General features: G+C 36.9%; 2 protein-coding genes across 2 annotated transcripts; one reads left to right on the top strand and one right to left on the bottom strand.

Annotated features, from left to right (window-relative positions):
* Window positions 1–17,108: 17,108 nt before the first annotated feature.
* LOC117614400 (small heat shock protein, chloroplastic-like) lies at window positions 17,109–18,352 on the bottom strand. Its single transcript, XM_034343200.1, has 2 exons — window positions 17,819–18,352; window positions 17,109–17,722 (listed from the first exon to the last, which is right to left on the bottom strand). Exons 1-2 carry the CDS (start codon window positions 18,042–18,044, stop codon window positions 17,235–17,237), a joined length of 714 nt encoding a protein of 237 aa, XP_034199091.1. The 5' UTR covers window positions 18,045–18,352; the 3' UTR covers window positions 17,109–17,234.
* A 171-nt stretch (window positions 18,353–18,523) lies between these two features.
* Window positions 18,524–20,778, top strand: LOC117616044 (tryptamine 5-hydroxylase-like). The gene is given in 3 exon segments (XM_034345246.1): window positions 18,524–19,480; window positions 19,798–20,406; window positions 20,408–20,778. Coding segments are annotated over 3 exon segments (1,611 nt in total). The 5' UTR covers window positions 18,524–18,526; the 3' UTR covers window positions 20,456–20,778.
* The last annotated feature ends 18 nt before the right edge of the window (window positions 20,779–20,796 follow it).

Genomic DNA, 20,796 nt, shown 5'->3' with positions numbered 1-20,796 from the left:
CTCACTCACTCTTCCATCCAGCGTTTTCATGAATTTCATAAAAAAAACAAAACGAGAAAAAAAGTGGAGCCTATAAAAAAAGCAAAAGGAAATTGGTTTACATATTCTACGCGTTGTTATTTATTCACTAGGATACCAAATTGGTTAATTCATGGATAGACTTACTGGGATTGGATTTCTAAATTGGTTTATGAAACAAGCTGTAATTTTGTCTCAATTGGTTTAATTGCAGTAAAATTTTATCTAGAGAGCCATTTGGGTGATCAAGGCCATGGGTGAGTTAATACATAGACTTGGCTTGCTTGAACGAAGAGAGAGAAAATAACGGGTTGGGTCGGGCTTGACTTTTTCAGATAATTCAAAACTCAGGCTTGCCTTATGGGCTGGACTTGAAAAAGTCTATCGGGCCAGGCCGCATTTGACCCACTAGGCCGGGCTAAAATGGGCCTACTTTGTATATCTCTTTTTCTCCCCTATATTTTGCTATGTTTCTATATTTGTCACCCTTTTTTTTATGTGCATAGTTCTCTTTTCTTTTCTTATATGTTCATGGTTCTCTTTTTTTTTTTTTCCCTACAAATATGCATATATAATTATTTTTAATAGAATAAATATGCATATATAGTTATACAAATCATTTTATAAATAAGGGTATTGGGTTTTTTATTTTTTTTATTTTCTTGACTGTTCTTATCGTTCTTGCTCTTGATTTTGTGTTCTTACTTGGTTCAATTTTATTTTGCAGGAAGGAAGGCTGAAATAGCTTGTTCGAAGAGGCGATCGAGTCTAAGGCCGCACGAAAGGAAGACTTCAAAGAGTCATCCCGTGACATATAGCTACCCATCATGAATGAACAGCCACCCCTCGAAGGATAAATCAGTAGGAAATCTAGACAAATAGCATACTTCCCTAAGTGAGGAAGATAAATGGCAAGTAAAAGCTTACCACAATGAGCTCCCATAACAACAGCACTAGACTAAGGGTTGTAATCAACAAGAAGTAGTAGATGAGGGGGACACATCAATAAAGCACGTGTGAGCTTGCACAATCCATAAGCAGCTCTACCGGTGGCTGAATATACGTTCGGATGTTCGTTGCGAAGTTGAAGAGGACCGCAGCCAGGGCAAGTATGATGGTCACGGTTGGCATGACGTGCTGTGAATTTTGAGGGTTCTCTTGTTGGTTTCGTTTTTTGCTGCGCTCTCATGTTGGGTGTGAGTATGGGTGTGTGTGTGGGTTTTCTCGAGTGTGTTTTCATGGAGAGCTTTAGCTTGGGATATAATTTCTATAATTGTAGCTTCGGGTGGAGGTCTGAGTGAATCTCCATGAAGAAAATTATGTGATTTACAGGTTTTGTTATGGTATGAATTTACAAGAAGTCGAGGAAGAAGAAGAATATTTTTGGCAAGGCTTAAGCAACTCAATTGTATTTGCATGTGTCACCATTACCAAGTTATAATTTATAGGACGTTTGGTGGGCCAATTTGGTTTGGGGTAGTAAATTAATGTCCAATTGTCCAATTTAATTGGGCTTGTCAATTAGTCTAATTTAAACCAAGACTCAAATTGAAAAAGGAAAAAAAAAAGTCTATTCCAATGTGGGTGAAATACACAAACGTGTCGCACTTTACAAGAAACTGGATATTTATACTACCATCAAAGTCCATGTAGAAAGTAATTTTATTACCATTCGAATTAGGTGAGAACAGCTATATGAGAACCTTATATGAGAATCAATCTCAGCCGTTGAAATGCATCTAAATGGTTTAGGAGAAAAAGCAAGCTTACGGTACAAACGAGCGAGCAGCAATTTCCTTTTAGCCCATGTGTCAAGTGTTGCCTCTCTTTCAAAAAAAATAAACGCGCCAAAGTTCTTCATTAATTTTCTTATTCTTTACAATCGCGCCTTTCTTCTTAATTAATTTATGAATGAACCCTAATTATAACACCTAAAATTTCACATATCAGACATAATTTTGTGTATTCCTTTTTTTTTTTTTTTTTGGTGCAGAAACTCCATCATCTAGTCTTTCTCTTTCACTTCCTCGGAACCTCCCCCAACTGTTCTTTCTCTTTCACTTCCTCTTCTTTTGTCGAAGAACCTACCTCATCTAATCTTTCTATTTCCCACATATCCAAAGTCATTTGAGAAGGGACACACCAGGTAAGGAAGATAAATGGCAAGTGGAAGCTTACCATAATGAGCTCCCATAATCACAGCATTAGGCCAAGGGTTGTAATCAACAAAAAATAGCATATGAGGGGTACACACCAACAAAGCACGTGTGAGCATGCACAATCCACAAGCAGCTCTACCGGTGGCTGAATATACGTTCGGGTGTTCGTTGCCAAGTTGAAGAGGAGCGCAGCCAGGGTAAGTATGATGGTCACTGCTGGCATGACGTGGTGTGGATTCCGAGGGTTTTCTTTGTTGGTTTCATTTTTTTTGCGCTCTCATGGTGGGTGTGGGTATGGATGTGCATGTAGGTTTTCTCGATGTGTTTTCATGGAGAGCTTTAGCTTAAGTTATAATTTCTAGAATTGTAGCTTGGGGTGGATGTCTGGGTGAATCTCCATGAAGAAAATTATATGATTTACAGATTTTGTTATGGTATGAATTTACAAGAAGTCGAGGAAGAAGAAGAATATATTTGGTAAGGCTTAAGCAACTCAACTGTATTTGCATGTGTTACCATTAAAAAGTTTTAATTTATAGGACGTTTGGTGGGCCAATTTGGTTTAGGGTAGGAAATTAATCTCTAATTGTCCAATTTAATTGGGTCTTGTCAATTAGTCCAATTTAAACCAAAATTCAAATTGAAAAAAAAAATGAAAAAAAATCCATTCCAATGTGGGTGAAGTACACAAACGTGTCGCACTTTATAAGAAACTGGATATTTATATTGTCATCAAAGTCCATGTAGAAAGTCATTTTATTACCTCTCGAATCAGGTGAGAACAACTATACGATAACCTTATATGAGAATCAATCTCAGCCGTTGAAATGCATCAAACGGTTTAGGAGAAAAAGCAAGCTTACGGTACAAACGAGCGAGCAACAATTTCCTCTTAGCCCATGTGTCAAGTCGTGCCTCACTTTCAAAAAAAATAAACGCGCCTTTGTTCTTCATTAATTTTCTTATTTCTTACAATCGCGCCTTTCTTCTTAATTAATTTATGAATGAACTCTAATCATAACACCGAAAATTTCACCTATAAGACATAATTTTGTGTATTCCTATTTTCTTTTTGAAAAACTCCAGCATTTAGTCTGTTTCTTTCACTTTCTCGGAACCTACCCTGTCTATTCTTTCCCTTTCACTTCCTCTTCTTTTGTCGCAGAACCTACCTCATCTAGTCTTTCTATTTCCTAACTATCCAAAATCATTTGAGATGAGACACACCAGGTAAGGAAGATAAATGACAAGTAAAAACTTGTCACAAGGAGCCCCTATAACAACCAAAATTGAAATTGAAAAAGTGAAAAAAGAGATAAATGACAAGTAAAAAACTCAGCTTTTGAAATGCATCTAAACGGTCTATGAGGAAAAAAAAAAAAAAACAAGCTTATGGTATAAACAAGCGAGCATCAATTTCCTCTTAGCCCATGTGTCAAGTCGTGCCTCTCTTTAAAATAAAATAAAAACAAACGCGCCTTTATTGTTCATTAATTTTCTTATTCCTTACAATCGCGTCTTTCTTCTTAATTAATTTATGAATGAACCCAAATTATAACACCTAAAATTTCACCTGTAAGATATAATTTTGTGTATTCCTCTTTTCTTTTTGTCGAAACTCCATTGTCTAGTCTTTCTCTTTCACTTCCTCTTCTTTTGTCGTAGAACCTGCCTCATCTAGTCTTTCTATTTCCTAACTATCCAAAGTCATTTGAGGGGAGACACACCAGATGAGGAAGATAAATGGTAAGTAAAAGCTTACCACAATAAGCTTCCATAACAACAGCACTAGGCCAAGGGTTGTAATCAACAAGAAGTAGTAGATGAGGAGGGACATACCAGCAAAGCACGTGTGAGCATGCACAATTCACAAGCAGCTCTACCGGTGGCTGAATATATGTTCAAGTGTTCTTTGCAAAGTTGAAGAAGAGGGCCGTAACCAGGGCAAGTATGATGGTCAAGGCTGGCATGACGTGCTGTGGATTTTGAGGGCTCTCTTGTTGGTTTCATTTTTTGCCGCACTTTCGTGGTGGGTGTGGGTATGGGTGTGCATGTGGGTTTTCTCGAGTGTGTTTTCATAGAGAGCTTTAGCTTGGGGCATAATTTCTATAATTGAAGCTTTGGATGGAGGTCTGGGTGAATCTCCATGAAGAAAATTATGTGATTTACAGGTTTAGTTATGGTATAAATTTACAAGAAGTCGAGGAAGAAGAAGAATATATTTGGCAAGGATTAGGCAACTCATTTGTATTTGCATGTGTTACCAATACCAAGTTTTAATTTATAGGACGTTTGGTGGGCCAATTTGGTTTGAGGTAAGAAATTAATGTCCAATTGTCCAATTTAATTGGGCTTGTAAATTAGTCCAAGTTAAACCAAAATTCAAATTGAAAAACAAAAAAAAGTAAAGTCCATTCCAATGTAGGTGAAGTACACAAACGTGTCACACTTTACAAGAAATTGGATATCTATACTGCCATCAAAGTCAATATAGAAAGTCATTTTATTACCGCTCGAATCAGGTGAGAACAACTATACGAGAACGTCATATGAGAATCAATCTCAGCTGTTGAAATGCATCTAAATGTTTTAGGAGAAAAAACAAGCTTATGGCACAAACGAGTGAGCAGCAATTTCCTCTTAGCCCATGTGTCAAGTCGTGCCTCTCTTTAAAAAAAAAATAAACGCGCCGTTGTTCTTCATTAATTTTCTTATTCCTTATAATTGTGCATTTCTTCTTAATTAATTTATGATTAAACCCTAATTATAATACCTAAAATTTCACCTATCAGACATAATTTTGTGTATTCCTTTTTTTTTTTTTTTTTTTTTCAGAAACTCCATCATCTAGTCTTTCTCTTTAACTTCCTCGAAACCTCCCCTGTCTGTTCTTTATCTTTCATTTCCTCTTCTTTTGTCGCAGAACCTAACTCATCTAGTCTTTCTATTTCCCAACTATCCAAAGCCATTTGAGGGGGGACACATTAGGTGAGGAAGATAAATGGTAAGTAAAAGCTTACCACAAGAAGCTCTCATAGCAATAGCACTAGGCCAAGGGTTGTAATCAACAAGAAGTAGTAGATGAGGGGGACACACCAGCAAAGCACGTGTTAGCATGCACAATCCACAAACAGCTCTACCGGTGGTCGCATATACGTTCGGGCGTTGGTTGCCAAGTTGAAGAGGACCGCAGCCAGGACAAGTATAATGGTCACGGCTGGCATGACGTGCTGTGGATTCCGAGGGTTCTCTTGTTGGTTTCGTTTTTTTGCTGTGCTCTCATGGTGGGTGTGGGTATGGTTTGTATGTGGGTTTTCTTGAGTGTGTTTTCATGGGGAGCTTTAGCTTGGGGCATAATTTCTGTAATTGTAGGTTCGGGTGGTGGTCTGGATGAATCTCCATGAAAAAAAATTATGTGATTTACAGGTTTTGTTATGGTATTAATTTATAAGAAGTCGAGGAAGAAGAAGAATATCTTTGGCAAAGCTTAGGCAACTGAACTGTATGTGAATGTGTTATCATTACCAAATTTTAATTTATAGGACGTTTGGTGGGCCAATTTAGTTTGGGGTGAGAAATTAATGTCCAATTGTCCAATTTAATTGGGCTTGTAAATTAGTCCAATTTAAACCAAAATTCAAAAGGAAAAAGAAAAAATAAAATCCATTCCAATGTGGATGAAGTACACAAAAATGTCGCATTTTACAAGAAATTGGATATTTATACTGCTATCAAACTCCATGTAGAAAGTCGTTTTATTACCACTTGAATCATGTGAGAACAACTATACGAGAACCTTATATGAGAATCAATCTCAGCCGTTAAAAAGCAAGCTTACGGTACAAACGAGCGAGGAGCAATTCCTTATTAACTTATGTGCGCTCATGAAGTTGGAAAAATTGTGCTTTGGACACTTAATACAGTATCTTATATGTATTCAAGCTATAAGATGTGAAGAAAAATCAGAAAAATATGGGGAAAATGGTTTTGGTTTATTATGAGTACCTTTCTCATGAGCGATATTCCCCAATTGGTGTGCATCAACTTTTCGTTTGAATACCCCTTATGTATTTTGCACATTTCCGAAAAATATTCTCAAATACCGGGTTTTTCGGTAAACTTATTCAAAATATGACATATGCAATATCTATGGAAGGTTGTCGAGAAAGTTACAGCAATTGCCTTTGACATAGCTACATCTTGATCAGTGATGATAATTTTGGGTGGCTCACCTGGCATGGTTTTCTTGAATTCCTTGAACAACCACACAAATGAATCCGTGGTTTCACTAGTTTAGAATACACAATCAAACAACACTGTCTGCCGATGGTTATTAAAGCCTAACAAATGAGAAAAGACCATCTCATAGTTGTTCATGTTGAACGTCATATCAAATACCACCACATCTCCAAAAAAAACCCATAAGCTTGTCTTGACCTTGCATCAAACCAGAAAACATTACCCATCGTTCCTTCCGAATCTACCTCCATCATGATTCATTTTTTTCTTGCTCAGCCTAAAAATTCTCATTAAGCAGCTTTGCATCATACCCAATCAACTCCCACGCACATCCCTTACATAATTATAGACATTTCTCTTAACAAATCCAACATTTTCCAATCCCTTACTTGCACCTCAAGAAGGCTTACCTGTTTATATATAGGGATATTAACTTTGCTCATATGTGCACTATATACCTTTGTAGACTTTGTAAAGTTACGGTGAGATCTCAATAGATGGACTTTATCAATTGTGGTCATGTCATGGTTGTGTACCTCATTGAATCCTACAACAATATACTTATTCTTGTCTTGTACCTTCAAAATTGCAAGTTTAGCCTTGCAACTAGTTCGAGTACAACGTCGTTGTCTTTTCTTATGATAACATTGTTTGTCAATGAATATCCTTGTTTACAACATACATATTCTTTCCTTGTTACCTCTCTTATCAATGTGCACGTTCTCGTTGTAGAACGCCGAATGCTGAATCCGACTTTTTGCGGCATACATATTATAAAACTTGAACACATCCTCACATCAATCAAATTAAAGTCCCAATTTTGGTTTGAACTCCGAACTGACTTCTGGTGTCACCTGTCCTTCACACTCCATTTCATAATTCTTGTAATTTAACCTTGAATATCACATCACCACCATCATACCAACATTGGCATATGCTTTCAAAGAGCTTTCAAATATATATTAACCAAAATACGATATGCAAATGAGTCTCTGGTGAAATATTAAAGAACTTACATACAAACCAACGTAACTCATGCTGATGCCCAATATTATTGACAAATATAGTATATCACTACATTGTAAGTGATTTTGAACTTCAAAATTTCAACAAATATGACAATGTCGCCCTTTTAGATCTAGACGTCAACTCAACCCTTGTTTCAATCGTGTTCAAGGATTTCAAAACCAAGAGAACAGAACTACAAGGGTCGTTGTCACCAGTTTCCAACTCAAAGCCAGTTTCGACGTTGCTCAAGGATTGACGAATGTTTCTACCAGAAAGACCAAACCACAATGATGAATATAAAATAGAATATTGCTTTGTTTCACCTGAATGAGAAAGCCAAAATAAAATAAGGGCACCCTTAGATGTTCTTCCTCAAAGCGAGTAAGAAATTACAGGGGATGCTCTTTCTTCAGTGTTAGTGTCCTTCCTCAAATAGAATATCAAAGAAGGTAAAAGACAATTGGCCTCTTAATTGAACAAAGTGAACAGTTGTTTAGGAGGGGACGTCTGTTTTAGAGGAAGGAGAGAGAAGAAGGCCTTGTTCTAATACAAAAGTGTCACTTTACAATTGCTTTTCATGCAGCCGTTAGATTAGATCCAACAGTGTTCTCATGTAATGTTCTCATATAGGTGTTCTCACTAGATAACCGCCCATTTTATTAAGCACTGTCTTAAACATTTTGGTCCTTATGTCTTAAAGAGACCATGTATCTGGAAGGATGGAAGAAACATCATGTTTATTTTTCAGCAAGAAAACCCAAGTGAGTCGGGTACAATCATCAATAAATGTGACAAACCAACGAAATCCGTTCGAAGTAAAGCAAGCCGGACCCCACACATCATAATGCACTAAATCAAAAAGCTTTGCAGCTTTACTATTACTCACAGGAACACAGTACGATGGCTCTTGGCCAAAATGCATGTTTCACACTTAAAATTGGACTTATCACAAAAGCGAAATAAAGATGGAAATATATGCTTAAGGTAGCCAAACGACGGTGTCCTAAGGCACGATGCTATAACCAAATTTGTTGTTTGTCTTTGACATTGCGACTTTGAATAATATTAACTTCATGATCAAGAACTGGTGCAGCAGGCAATGTCAAATAATATGAGTAACTTCCCAGTGGGTCACCCATCTTGGGATTGCTTTAGCTCAAACTCGCTTAACTTCGGAGTTCCCATGACTCCGAAGTCAATGAGTTCCCAAAAGGCCTCGTGCTAGATGGAGGCAGGCATGTACATATAAGGCACATCACCCCCTCTCCGTTGGTCGATGTGAGATGTTACATTTCTTATGCTTTTACCTTGCCCAATCGTCTCTTCAGTCTTGAGATTCCGAAAAGAGCAATGTGTAGGATAGAAAATAGCATAAGCATTAAGTTCGTCAAGTTGCTAGACAACTCATCAAAAAATTTAACATAATAAGTCATATGATCAGAAGCATTAGTTTCAATTATCCAAGTATTGGAGCCAATACTTGGAATAGAGTCAGAAACACACAAATTTGCAAAAGCAGCAGTAACAGCACCAACAATGGAGTTGTCACCCATGATTGCAGCAAAAACTTAACAGATCACTGCAGAGTACACATCAGAACACAGCAGAGGCACAAATATGGCAGATGCACAAAGACAAGAACGACACGAACACAGCAGAGGCACGAACACTACAATACAATACACAAACCCAGGAGGGCACACACGCACATGTAGAAAAAATATGGGGTTTGAACATGGATGGGCACAACATACAGGTCACCAAAAAGTTGGCTCTGATGCCAAGTCAAACAATATGGGGTATAATATTTTTTGATATATTTTCATTCTCCAAAATGAGGTACTTATAATACTAATATGTAAATCCTAGTAGGGTTATATAAGGAGACAAATAAACTCATAATTACACAAAATTTGTACAAAAGAGAAAGAAATTAAATCCTAATATAATAGAAAATAAATCTCCTAATAAAATTAGTACCTCGCCAACACAATACACATATATATGCCATGCATATCTAGTTTCAGTTGCTACAACATTGAATCATTGATGGCTCAACTTCAAAAATATTATAGCCTTGTGCTTCATTTTGGGCTAAACATTTTTTTTTTTCTTTAGTCAATAATATTCCTAAGATTGAGCAAACAAATTTCAGTCAACTTCATTGATTCGAGTGGCAAATTTCTGGAATAATTTAAGGAAATTTGTTTTGATGATTGGTTGACTATCTTCAAGTGGGGATATATATATATATAAGGTTGAATCGGGAATTTTTTAACGGCTAGTTAAAGTTATTAGCTTAAAATTTAATGCTTTTTTTTTTTTTTTTTTGTTACTTACAATTTCTATAGTTTTTTTAGAAATAAATGTACACATTAAGTCATATAAATCATGCTAGTTAATATCTCCGTTGACTAATTTTTAATAAATTTTAACATAAAATAAATACATATTCCCTTGTTCATATTTCCATGGGCTAGAGCCCATATGGTAGCCTTGTTGCTAGTTCTATCCGTATATATGTATATACACGAAATTAAATTGGTGTGTATCCCTGTCTTAATAGTTAATATGAAAGGTAACAACATATTTACATTAGTAGACCTTATAATCATATCAAATTTGTTTCGTAGAAATTTTAGTGCTTCTTTTTTTCGTGGAAATTTTATGAAATTTGTTTGATCTATGAAGATATACTCTATATTCGTAGATACAATGCAATAAATAGAAATGGGTACCTCACATTCACTCACAGCCAATAATAATAATGCATGAAACCCAACCAACCAATCAAGAAGTAGTAGCTAGTCACTTACTATCACTACTAGACTAGACTCTAAGTCTTAGCTCTAAGCTGGAGGGTTCCTTATCCTTCACTAGCCAGAGGAGTAGATTGTAATTACCCAAAATTTGTATGGTGAAGTTGGTTCTAAGTTAACTTCTAGTGGACCAAAGTTGGTTCAACCATTTCAGTTTAGCAGTAACTTCTAATTATTTAACCATTAGAAAAATATGCCTAAAATATTTATTTAATAGCAAATGATTTGATTCAATTCTACTATAGACAACTTATTTAGATAACAACAACACAAATAATTTTCCATTCTAAGTGATTCATGGGGAAATTCATTCATTCCCTTACAATTTACAAAATTCATGTCTAGTAATAAAAGGATTGTTATATTTTGTCTTTAAAAAAACAGAAAAAAAATTATTATATTTCGGGCTACAAATGTACGAATTAAATTTGCAATATACTCTTGAAAGTGATTAGCACATGTTATATTTAGCTGCTATATATACTCTAGCTCTCTTGTTCTTGAATATTGATCACTTCGTTTCAATTGATACTACTACTATAAAAAATGAAATAGACGACGGTGATCCACCATCATTGTCATTCTTTGAAAGCCATCGTTAAATCGACCGTCATCTTTTGAATGTCAAACTATGACAGATTTTTACCTTTGTTGTTTAATTGGAAAGATGACAGTTTTTTTATTTATAAAAATGCCATTGTTTACCTTATAAGACACAAAAATAGTCGTTGTTTATCTTATAAGATGACAATTTGCATAAAAACCGTCATTGGTTATCATTTAAGACGACGTTTTATATAAAAACCGTCGTTGTTTATCTGTAAAAGCGATGGTTTTATTGTAAAAACCGTCGCCTAATTAGTTCCCATGTTGTTGGCATGTGAATTTAAGCCTAAAAACCGTTGTTGATTAATTATGGAGACAACGGTTGTATTGCCAATCCATCGTCTAATAACTTCGCGTGCTATTACATTTGAGTTTTTTTTTTTTTTTTCTAATGATTCTATACAACAATTTTAACTATAAAACCAACCATAATGCTTTATTAATGAATATATATATACACTCAAAAAATTATTTCTTTCACAAAACCCTTCAATAGTTATTACAAAGTTAACCAATCTTTATTCCTAACATATACATACTTCCTACCACATCTATAGCATTAATCTAGAGCTTGAAATAATGGAGCCACATGTGATTTCTCACAAATTCTACCAATTCAATCTGAACTTCATCAATTTGTTCTTGGGTTCTTACACATTTTCCAAGCTGTTGTATTCCCCTCCCATTGGATTCCCTGTATGCCAAATTATGGGGAAAGTAAAATCTGCATTATGGGACAACACCAATTAAAACAAATCTACTAGTTCATTATAGCAGTAAGGCATAATTTAAATCGATGATTCTTCATACAATTTTCATGAGATTCCATAATAGGGCAACTTTCATTAGTGTATCTTTGATTTGATGGGTTTGGAACCCAATCCCCAATAAAAATTTCAAATTTTACAACCGCTATATTTCTAAAAGTAAATAAATCATAGGCTAGCAAAGGTTCAAAGAAGCACTATGAAATGAAAGCATATGTTTCCAAAATGACAAAGGCTTTTTAACTATATAGTGCCGAACTTTAAGTACCAAAGATTTTCGAAGCTAGAATTTGATTTTAAACTGAATTGATGATCTAACTGGACTACAAGTCCATGAGATTTATTTTTTACATTTTATTCAGTGACTGTATTTTGTCTGAGTTTTTCATCAACAAATATAGAAAACAAAGGTACAAACTTCATAAGGACATAAGAAATAAAAAGAAATACTGAAAATCAAACGCAATAAAAGGTAAAAAGCAAACAAAATATCGCTTAGGAGCAGTGTTTAGGAATGATGAGTAACCCTCAACACATGTTTTTGCTACCTTACTCAAACAACATGACATGATATTATCATAAAATACAAAGTTAGGGCCCGTTTGGCATTCAACTTGAATCCAACTTTTTAAACTCAAAAATAGAATTTGATTCCAAAATAAAGAAAACCTGTTTTGTAGCCCTATTTCTAAAAACTCAAACTTAAGAACAACTCAAAAACACCCCAATTATTAAAAACAAAATATATTTATTTTTTCATTTTTTCTTCTAACAACCCACCATGCCTCTCTCCTCCCTCTCTCCCTTTCCCTCTCCTCCCTCTCTCCACGCTTTCTCTATCTCTCCTCGCTTTTCCGTATGTCTCTCTCTCCTCCTCCTCTCCACGCCTCTCTCTCTCTCTCTCTCTCTCTCTCTCTGTGCCTAAGATTTCTAAACTTACATTTCCATTAGAATCAACATTGCAATGATAGTCGGTTTAGGTTTAAGGTTTTGGTTTGGGTTTAAGGTTTTCTTTATACCAAAGTCGATGGCCAAAAGTGACTAGAGGTGGCTGGATTTTAAGGTTTTTCGATAAGAAAACCCTTGATTTCTCCAACATCGGTTTGGGTTTTTCTGTTAGGTATGGGGCTCGGATCTTTGGGGGAAAAGATAGAAGAGAGGTTGGGGAATGTTTTTCATGAAGGGACCCTAGCCAAAGGTGGCTAGAGATGGTAAGACTGAACTGAGAAATCCGACACCAAGGATTGATGATAGATTGATTGAATTCGATTCCCTGTACAAACCACAAATGGAAACAAGATTTAAAGATGATTTCGAAGAGTACAAGAATTGAAAACATAAAGTTTAAACAAACAAAGAAAAAAAGACACTAAAAGTGGTTTTGGGTTTAAATTTTTTTTTTTAGGACACTAGGGAACAATCCAATTCTAAGTCTCAAGTAATTAAGTTAACAAGCTCAATTCAGATTCACATATTGATTCTAGCAAAAGTATGATTAAGCCATGGTGTCTGGTCCTAACCTTGTATTCCTAATTCCCTAATTACATCCTTGTTGTCGAACCTAAATTAAGCATTAGAAATCCATTAAGTATAGAAGAATGTTTTAAACAACCAAGCATATATCTAATCCCTACTATCGAATGCCCATACATACTCTTCCTATTCATAGCTCAATTCGAATTAAGGCATATGGTGCCTACTCTTAATTCCAATCAAGATAGCTAACATGTAAGTTTTAATGGTGATCCATCATTCAAACAAGCATATTAAATTATAATCATAATGAATAAGAATAAGAACCGTAATTGAAACTTGGAAACTAATCAAACTTGAAAACTTGAAAATAAGAAATTACATGATAATGAAAAATAAAGTACAACTAAGAAAAACAAAAAGGAAAATTTAGCAAAAGGATTTTGTTACAACAATTGAGAACTTAAAAGAAAAATTAAGAGAATTTGAGGGAGAGAAGGGAGAGGAGCTCTAGAGAGATGTTTGAGAGCTCTCCTCCTTGGGGTGTGTTTGTAAGCTTAGAGAACCTCACTATTTATAAGTCTAAGGGAACTAAAAATTTGATTTGATTATTGCATCTACGTACAACACCCACTTCACCAACTTGACCTAACTTCCCCACAAAAAAACAATTAACTCATGCATATGTCATGCATGACAATGCACTGCAATCTGCTTGTAGGCAGATTTTGGGCTTGTTTCTCCACTCCTAAAATTATGGAAAAATATGGATCTTGAAGCTCTTTGTCTTTTCTTCCCAACCATATGTAGCCTAGCTCAAGGAAAAATCAAAAAGTCTTCAAATATCATTTTTGGCACAGTAATGCAGATGCTGCCGAAATCACCTTAAGCTGCCATATGCTGCCAAAATATCCATAACTTCCTCTAGAAGACTCGGAATCATAAATCATAAAATGTTTCAGAAACTAGACACCCATATATTTCTAATGGTGTAAGGCTCATTAGTTGGTTCTTCCTGAGCACATACAATCCAATCTGTGAAGTTGACTGATTTGCAGACACAATTTTGAGGTAACTTGACTTCAAAATGCATTAAATGAGTCCTAAAGCTTAATACATTGAAACAAATACAAAAAATATTAAAAGAACAAGTTTAACTTAAAAACATAACGAAATCATAAGCTAGAAGGGTATAGAATTACATACAATTATGCACTAATCAATTTATCATGTTATTCACCAAATATTTTGAGTTAGTTCTTGACATTTTATAGCATTTTACTTCATTTTTGTGTTTTTCATAAGTTTTACCTGGGTTGGAATGATTTTGAGCTAAAAGTGCATTATTGAATATAAAATCTGTTTTTCTGGCTTTAAGGGGGGTCTTGGTCCATGCTCAAAAACTTCAAGTAGAGTTTCAAATACAAAAAAAACAATATGCAGAGCATGGTCATTGGGGTTGATAACTATTCCTAGTAGTAGCATAGTGTATTTTTTGAGGGGGTAGGACTATGTCTAATTGGTTGTATATTTGGTTGTTTCATCTAGTGATATTTAGCGGTGTCTATTTCTTCATCTGGTGTCTTGAAACACTACTCAGAGGAAAACACCAACAAACAAGAAACCCGCTATTACTATTTCTGGATATTGAAGGAAGAAAGCCCTCAGGCCCCGTTTGGTTAATGGGAAAGGAGACTTGAGGATGAGAAATCAATTGCTTTCCCATGTTTGGTAAGTCCAGGCATGAGAAATCGTTGCCTGACCCATGGGAAAGTAGGAGGGGAAGTGAAGCCATCCTTCCAACTTGGGTTTTGTTTTCCTTCCTCATAAAAAAATTTGGGAAAATGAGCCAATATTAAATAAACATTTTTCATGACCATTTTGTCCCCATTACCAATTTAGAATTACAATAAATCATTAAATGCATTCTTTTTTTATTTGATTTAATATGGGTATAATTATACAAACTTTATTTTCCATTCCTACTCAAAACAAACAAAGGCAAGGAAATAAAGTGATATCTCCCAGTTACTTTCCCAGCATTACCAAACATGGGAAATGAATTTTTCATTTCTCATCCATTGGGAAATGACATGAGAAATGATTTCCCCTCAAATTCATTTCGTAAACCAAAGAGGCCTCAAGGTTCAGTTCAACAAGGTTTGATTCTCTCCCACTCTTTTCCTATATAAAATTTGAAATTTGTTTTTTTGTTGCTAATTTTCCTTTTCCTCTAATGGAAATGAGAGGAGGAAATTGGATTTCCATACCCTTTGTTTGGATGAGGGAAAATAACTCGGAATTTAGCTACAAGTCGGGAATTCAAGAGGTGAAATTGACAATTCACTTGTTCGGCAACTTAAACGTGGAATTTATTAAATGATGCATGGAAAAAATTGTAAAAATTGGGGCATCAAATTCCCAAGTTTAATTTCCACCAAAATAGGCATGATTTCACAATTTCCATAGTGTCATTTACAAAATCCGACATACATAAATCGAAACACTGAAATCTTCAATTGCCAAAAATTGAAATTATGAAAATCTAAATTTTGTCATTTTGGAATTCTATGTATTTTTTCAATTCTATCATCCAAACAAAAGGAAGGTCACTGCGACGTTTGGGTTTAACGGAATGGGGTTTATATAGGCAAAATGGATAAAATATTTGGGGAAGAGCAAAAGTATAATAATTAAACATTAATGATTTTGTTGTGGGATAGAGAGAGAAAGAGAGACAGAGGACTCGTTAAATTGATTTTAAGTTGATTTATTTATTTCAACCAAATAGGAAAAATAATATTCATAAAGAAAATTAAGAAATAAAAAAAAGACTGTTGGTTGGGTAAAACTGGCCATGTTCAAAACTTCAAAAGTTGTCTTGTTTAAAAAAACATTTTAACATTTGCCAAAATTTGGATTAGGAATTTACTAAAACACCCTTCCAGTGTGTATCGGAAAGGAAACACCTTACGTGGATTGGATTGGATTGGAGGGGCACCGAGCTGGGGATTTGCAGCATGATTCCTAGTTTACAGGGCAAAGTTATATGTTAGTTTATCAATCATGATTAAGTGCATGATCAAGGAAGGTTAATGTAATTATTTTATTTTGTTTTCAGGGTGAGGAGGGCGAGAACAAGGATTGGATTAATGAATTGCCTGATAGCATATTGTCATCCATATTTTCATTGATAACCCTAAAAGATGCAGTGAATACCATCTGTATGGTATCACATCGGTGGAAGGACCTTGGATTGCAATTAATACGAACAAGGCCCAATCTTGAATTTGACATTCCAAACATTTTTGGAATCAGCACTGGGGAGGGACATGGCTTTGATTGCAGAGGATTTTTCAAAACAAGACTTTGTAAAGCGGGTGAACAAAGTTTTGAAGCTCCACGATGGCAAGACTTTGGATCCCAATGCTGATCAACGACGGATAAACAGTTTTTTTGGGCACAAACATGACCACTTGAGAAAAGTAAAGTTGCAGGCATTTCAAGGTAGGTGGTGGGAGATATGTTTTGCCATTGCTATTCTGAAAAACACACCAAGGCTCGAGATCATGTAAATCGGTCAGTTTGGTTCAAGTGTACTTGGGTGGTGGTGGTGGATGCTAGGAGGGCGTAAGTCATGAATCTGTATCACGTTGGGAAGACATTTTCCGATTCAAACTGCAGGAAAAGGAAGTAAAGACGGATGCTCGAATTATAATTCTCTTGTTATGATACTTGACTTGACTGCCAACGTAATTAATTGGACCATAGGTTCTCTATCTAAATTAATTTCTAACTGAGATGTAAGAACATATTTGAGTTTCACTAAATTTGGATTTTACATATGTGTTTGAGTTTGAATCTTCTCCCCTTTTTTCATTATTATAATTCTGTAATGATCATAATTTAAGGCTGTCAAATTAATCAAGCAATTATGAGATAACAACATATATAGGTCAAAATCGAGAGAAACACATAAAGAAGAATGAACTTATTTATGCACAACTATTGTTATCAAATAAATAAGTTTAGGGCTTCTTTTTAACGTGGAAATTTTATGAAATTTGTTTTGACCCTAATCAAATTGAACAAAGAAAAGAAAAAAGAAGCCTACATCCTCTGCTCTCCATCACTGAATCTAGCTATCACTCTACATGAATGTCCAAAATCTTAGAACTACTTGTAGCCTTAGGAATACTAACATACAAGACCCCATCTTTAACCTCAGCCTTAATCTTCTCAAACTGAATATTCTCAGGCAGAGCAATTCTACTGCTGTACCTCCCATAGCTCTTAGCAGACCACTCATCATCACCATTATCTTCTTCTTCTTGCACCCCACTTTGCTTCTTCTTGGTCACCTTCTCTGCCTTCACAACCAGCATTTTCTCCTCAACGCACACCTTGACGTCCTCTTTGGTCATCCCAGGCATGTCAAATCTCATCTTGTAATCAGCCTCACCTTCTTTGATCTCCCATGGGGTCCTTCCCCTGCTGTAGCCACCTGTCTCCATCTGCAATGGGGATGCCCAACCCGACCCGCCCGAGTAGGCAAACGGGTCGTCCATCATCCTCTCCATGGTCTCCATCATCTGCTGCACTGTCCTTGCCGTCGGAAACCGGTCCCACAACCCTGCAAAAATTCAATGGTTTTTGTTTATTTATCAAATTAAAGTTTCTAACTTTAACGTCGGATTTTCAAATTTGGATAAGTGGGTGATTAATTTACCTACAGGTGGTGCCGGGGCGACTCTCTTTTTGGGCTGGGGTGGTTGTTGTTGTTGGTGCTTGGTGGTGGCCCTCTGCAAGTGGTCAAGGTTGTCCCTTGCATCTCTTGCCATGGCCTTGAGGCTGTTCTTGACTGGTTTTGAGAAAACAGGGGATGGGCAATTTTTGGTCCTCCTCCCAGATGACATTGGAAGAAAAATGCTCAAATTCGATACGGCGTGAGACATTTTCTTGTGTCTCTCTCAAGAGTAGGGGTTTGTGTTTATTGGTCAAGTGAAGTGAAGTTGGGAGCCTTGATCAGTTGGAAAATTATTGGAGTTGTTGGGTTGTGTTTGGCAGGCAAGAAAATGCTAACAGAAAGTGAGGGAGTTCTTGATTTAATTGAGTAGGGAGACTGGATTTTCCAATATTTGAAGGAGATAATGGACCCTTCTGGAAGACGAATAGAAGGGTGAAGACACATTCGGTCGGACAGTTCTGGAGAACTCGAGAAAAATTTCCCTGGATAAGGAAATTTCAAGAAACATACTTTGACTTGTCACAATTGGACCTTATAATTGTGGGCCCATATTATAATATAATGGGCTTGGAATATTGGGCTCATGAAACTTTCTTTTGTTTTTGTTTTTGGCAGCCCAAAATATTTTTCTATATAAAGCCCCAATCTCTTTAGTACATCATTGACTCAATTTGGAAGCAAAAGAAGAAAATGGACTCTCTCGTTCCCTCGCTTCTACTTTTCATACCCTTCGTATTCTTCCTTCTTCGCTTGCAGTTGCAGAAATGGATAAGTATAACGTCACCGTCACAGCCACAGTCCGCCACCGTCCGTACTCCACCGTCACCGACAAGCCTTCCAATTATCGGCCACCTTCACCACCTCCTCCTCACAGAGGCGCCACCTTACCAATCCCTCGCCCACCTGGCCCAGAAACTGGGCCCCATCATCCACCTCCAACTCGGCCGAGTCCCCACGCTGGTCATCTCCTCGGCTGACCTGGCCAAGCTCGTCCTCAAAACCCACGATCACGTATTCGCGAGCCGACCGCAGCTCGTGGCGGCTCAGTGGCTCTCCTTCGGCTGCTCCGACGTCACCTTCTCCCCGTACGGCCCCTACTGGCGCCAAGCTAGAAAAATATGTGTCACCGAGTTGCTGAGCTCCAAACGGGTCACTTCGTTCCACCTCGTCCGAGACGAGGAGGTGAACCGGTTGCTGAGCCACGTGGCCCGCCTGTTCGGGTCAGAAGTGGACATGAGCAAGTTATTGTTTGCGTTGGCAAACAATGTGCTGTGTAGGGTAGCGTTGGGGAAGAGGTTTATAGTGGAGGAGGAGGAGTCAAAGTCAAAGTCTGAAGATCGTTTGGTGGAGCTTTTGAGTGAGACGCAGGCTTTGCTTGCTGGGTGGTGCGTAGGGGATTTCTTCCCCGAGTGGGAGTGGGTCAACTGGGTGAGTGGGTTTAGGAGGAGGCTGAAGAGGAACTTGGAGGGTTTGAGACAAGTGTGTGATGAAATAATACAAGAGCATTTAAACAAAACGACGTCGTGCGAAGGTGGTAGCGGTGGCGGTAGCAGAGAAGATTTTGTTGATGTTCTGCTTCGAGTACGACAAAGAGATGACTTGGAGGTGCCAATTACTGATGACAATCTCAAGGCTCTTGTACTGGTAAATATCGATCCCCTCTCTATTATTATGGTCCAACGACACCGTTTTGTGTTGCATTTCTGTTTGTCCTACGTAGCTTGTGTTAATGAGTTATTGTATGTATGTCAAGCGTGGATGCATGCATGCAGCATGCCAGTCCTGAACTCGCAACTCTCAACTAAATATAATTAAGAAGGGTGATGTCATGTCACTACTAGTTGTTTATATCTTGATCTTAAATTGAATATGGGACCGATTGCTTAGATCAGCAGTGGACATGTTTTCTTGATCACCTCGCAATTAACCTAATTAAGATAATGTGTTAATATAATTCATAGGACATGTTTGTGGCCGGAACCGATACGACATCAGCCACCCTAGAATGGGCAATGACAGAGTTGGTGAAACACCCAAACGTGATGAAGAAAGCACAAGAACAAGTTCGAAAGTTTGCATCCAGCACTGGAAAAGTTGACGAGAGCCACCTTCAACACTTTGACTACTTGAAAGCAGTCATAAAAGAGACAATGCGATTGCATCCGCCAGTCCCTCTTCTTGTCCCTCGAGAATCAATGGACAAGTGCACTCTGGATGGCTACGAAATACCCGAAAAAACTAGGGTTCTAATCAACGCCTATGCCATAGCAAGAGACCCACAGTCGTGGGACAATCCCTTGGAGTATAGGCCTGAGAGGTTTCAAGATGCAGGCAACGTTAATGTTAATGTTGTTGATCAAGATTTTAGGTTTCTACCATTTGGTGGAGGAAGAAGAGGGTGCCCAGGATATGGCTTTGGGTTGGCAACGGTGGAGATTGCATTGGCAAGGCTCTTGTATCATTTTGATTGGGCATTGCCTCAGGGAGTTGGACCAGATGATGTGGACCTCGACGAAACTTTTGGGCTTGCCACAAGAAAGAAGTCTGCTCTTGTTCTTGTTCCAACACCCAGCCAACATGGATCACCAATTCAAGGGAATTGATCATCACCGCCTTTAAAACGCAGCAAGAAAAGAAGATTCCTTTCTGTCTCAAGCTTCCTCTGAGTTTGAGTTTTAATGGAACATCATCTCCCTCTACGTCTAGTTTCAACACTGCAGAATGCTCCAACGTGTCATACGAAAGATCGCATCATCGTTGTTTAAGATGAAATTATAATATAAGAGTGTGTCGTTGGTATTAACTTCTATTCCATGTAATTTGTTGGTAACATGCGTTAATGTATTCCATGTTATAATATACGATGCTGATTATAATCTCAAGGAAAACTTAGGGTTTTATTTCATGCCATCTATCTATGCAGATTTCCAAAGAACCTACAACTAGTGAGTTTGTCAAAG

The sequence above is a fragment of the Prunus dulcis genome, chromosome 1, assembly GCF_902201215.1.
Source record: "Prunus dulcis chromosome 1, ALMONDv2, whole genome shotgun sequence".
NCBI classification, from domain to species: Eukaryota; Viridiplantae; Streptophyta; class Magnoliopsida; order Rosales; family Rosaceae; genus Prunus; species Prunus dulcis.
Note: the sequence above shows the minus strand (reverse complement) of the source record. Positions and strands in the feature narration are given on the sequence as shown.

What these genes read in the sequence shown, in the direction of transcription:
- LOC117614400 (XM_034343200.1), bottom strand. Translation starts at nt 18,044, where the DNA reads ATGTCTCACGCCGTATCGAATTTGAGCATTTTTCTTCCAATGTCATCT. An exon ending in CGCCCCGGCACCACCTGTAG is followed by an intron (nt 17,723 to 17,818) that starts GTAAATTAATCA and finishes GAATTTTTGCAG; the next exon opens with GGTTGTGGGACCGGTTTCCG.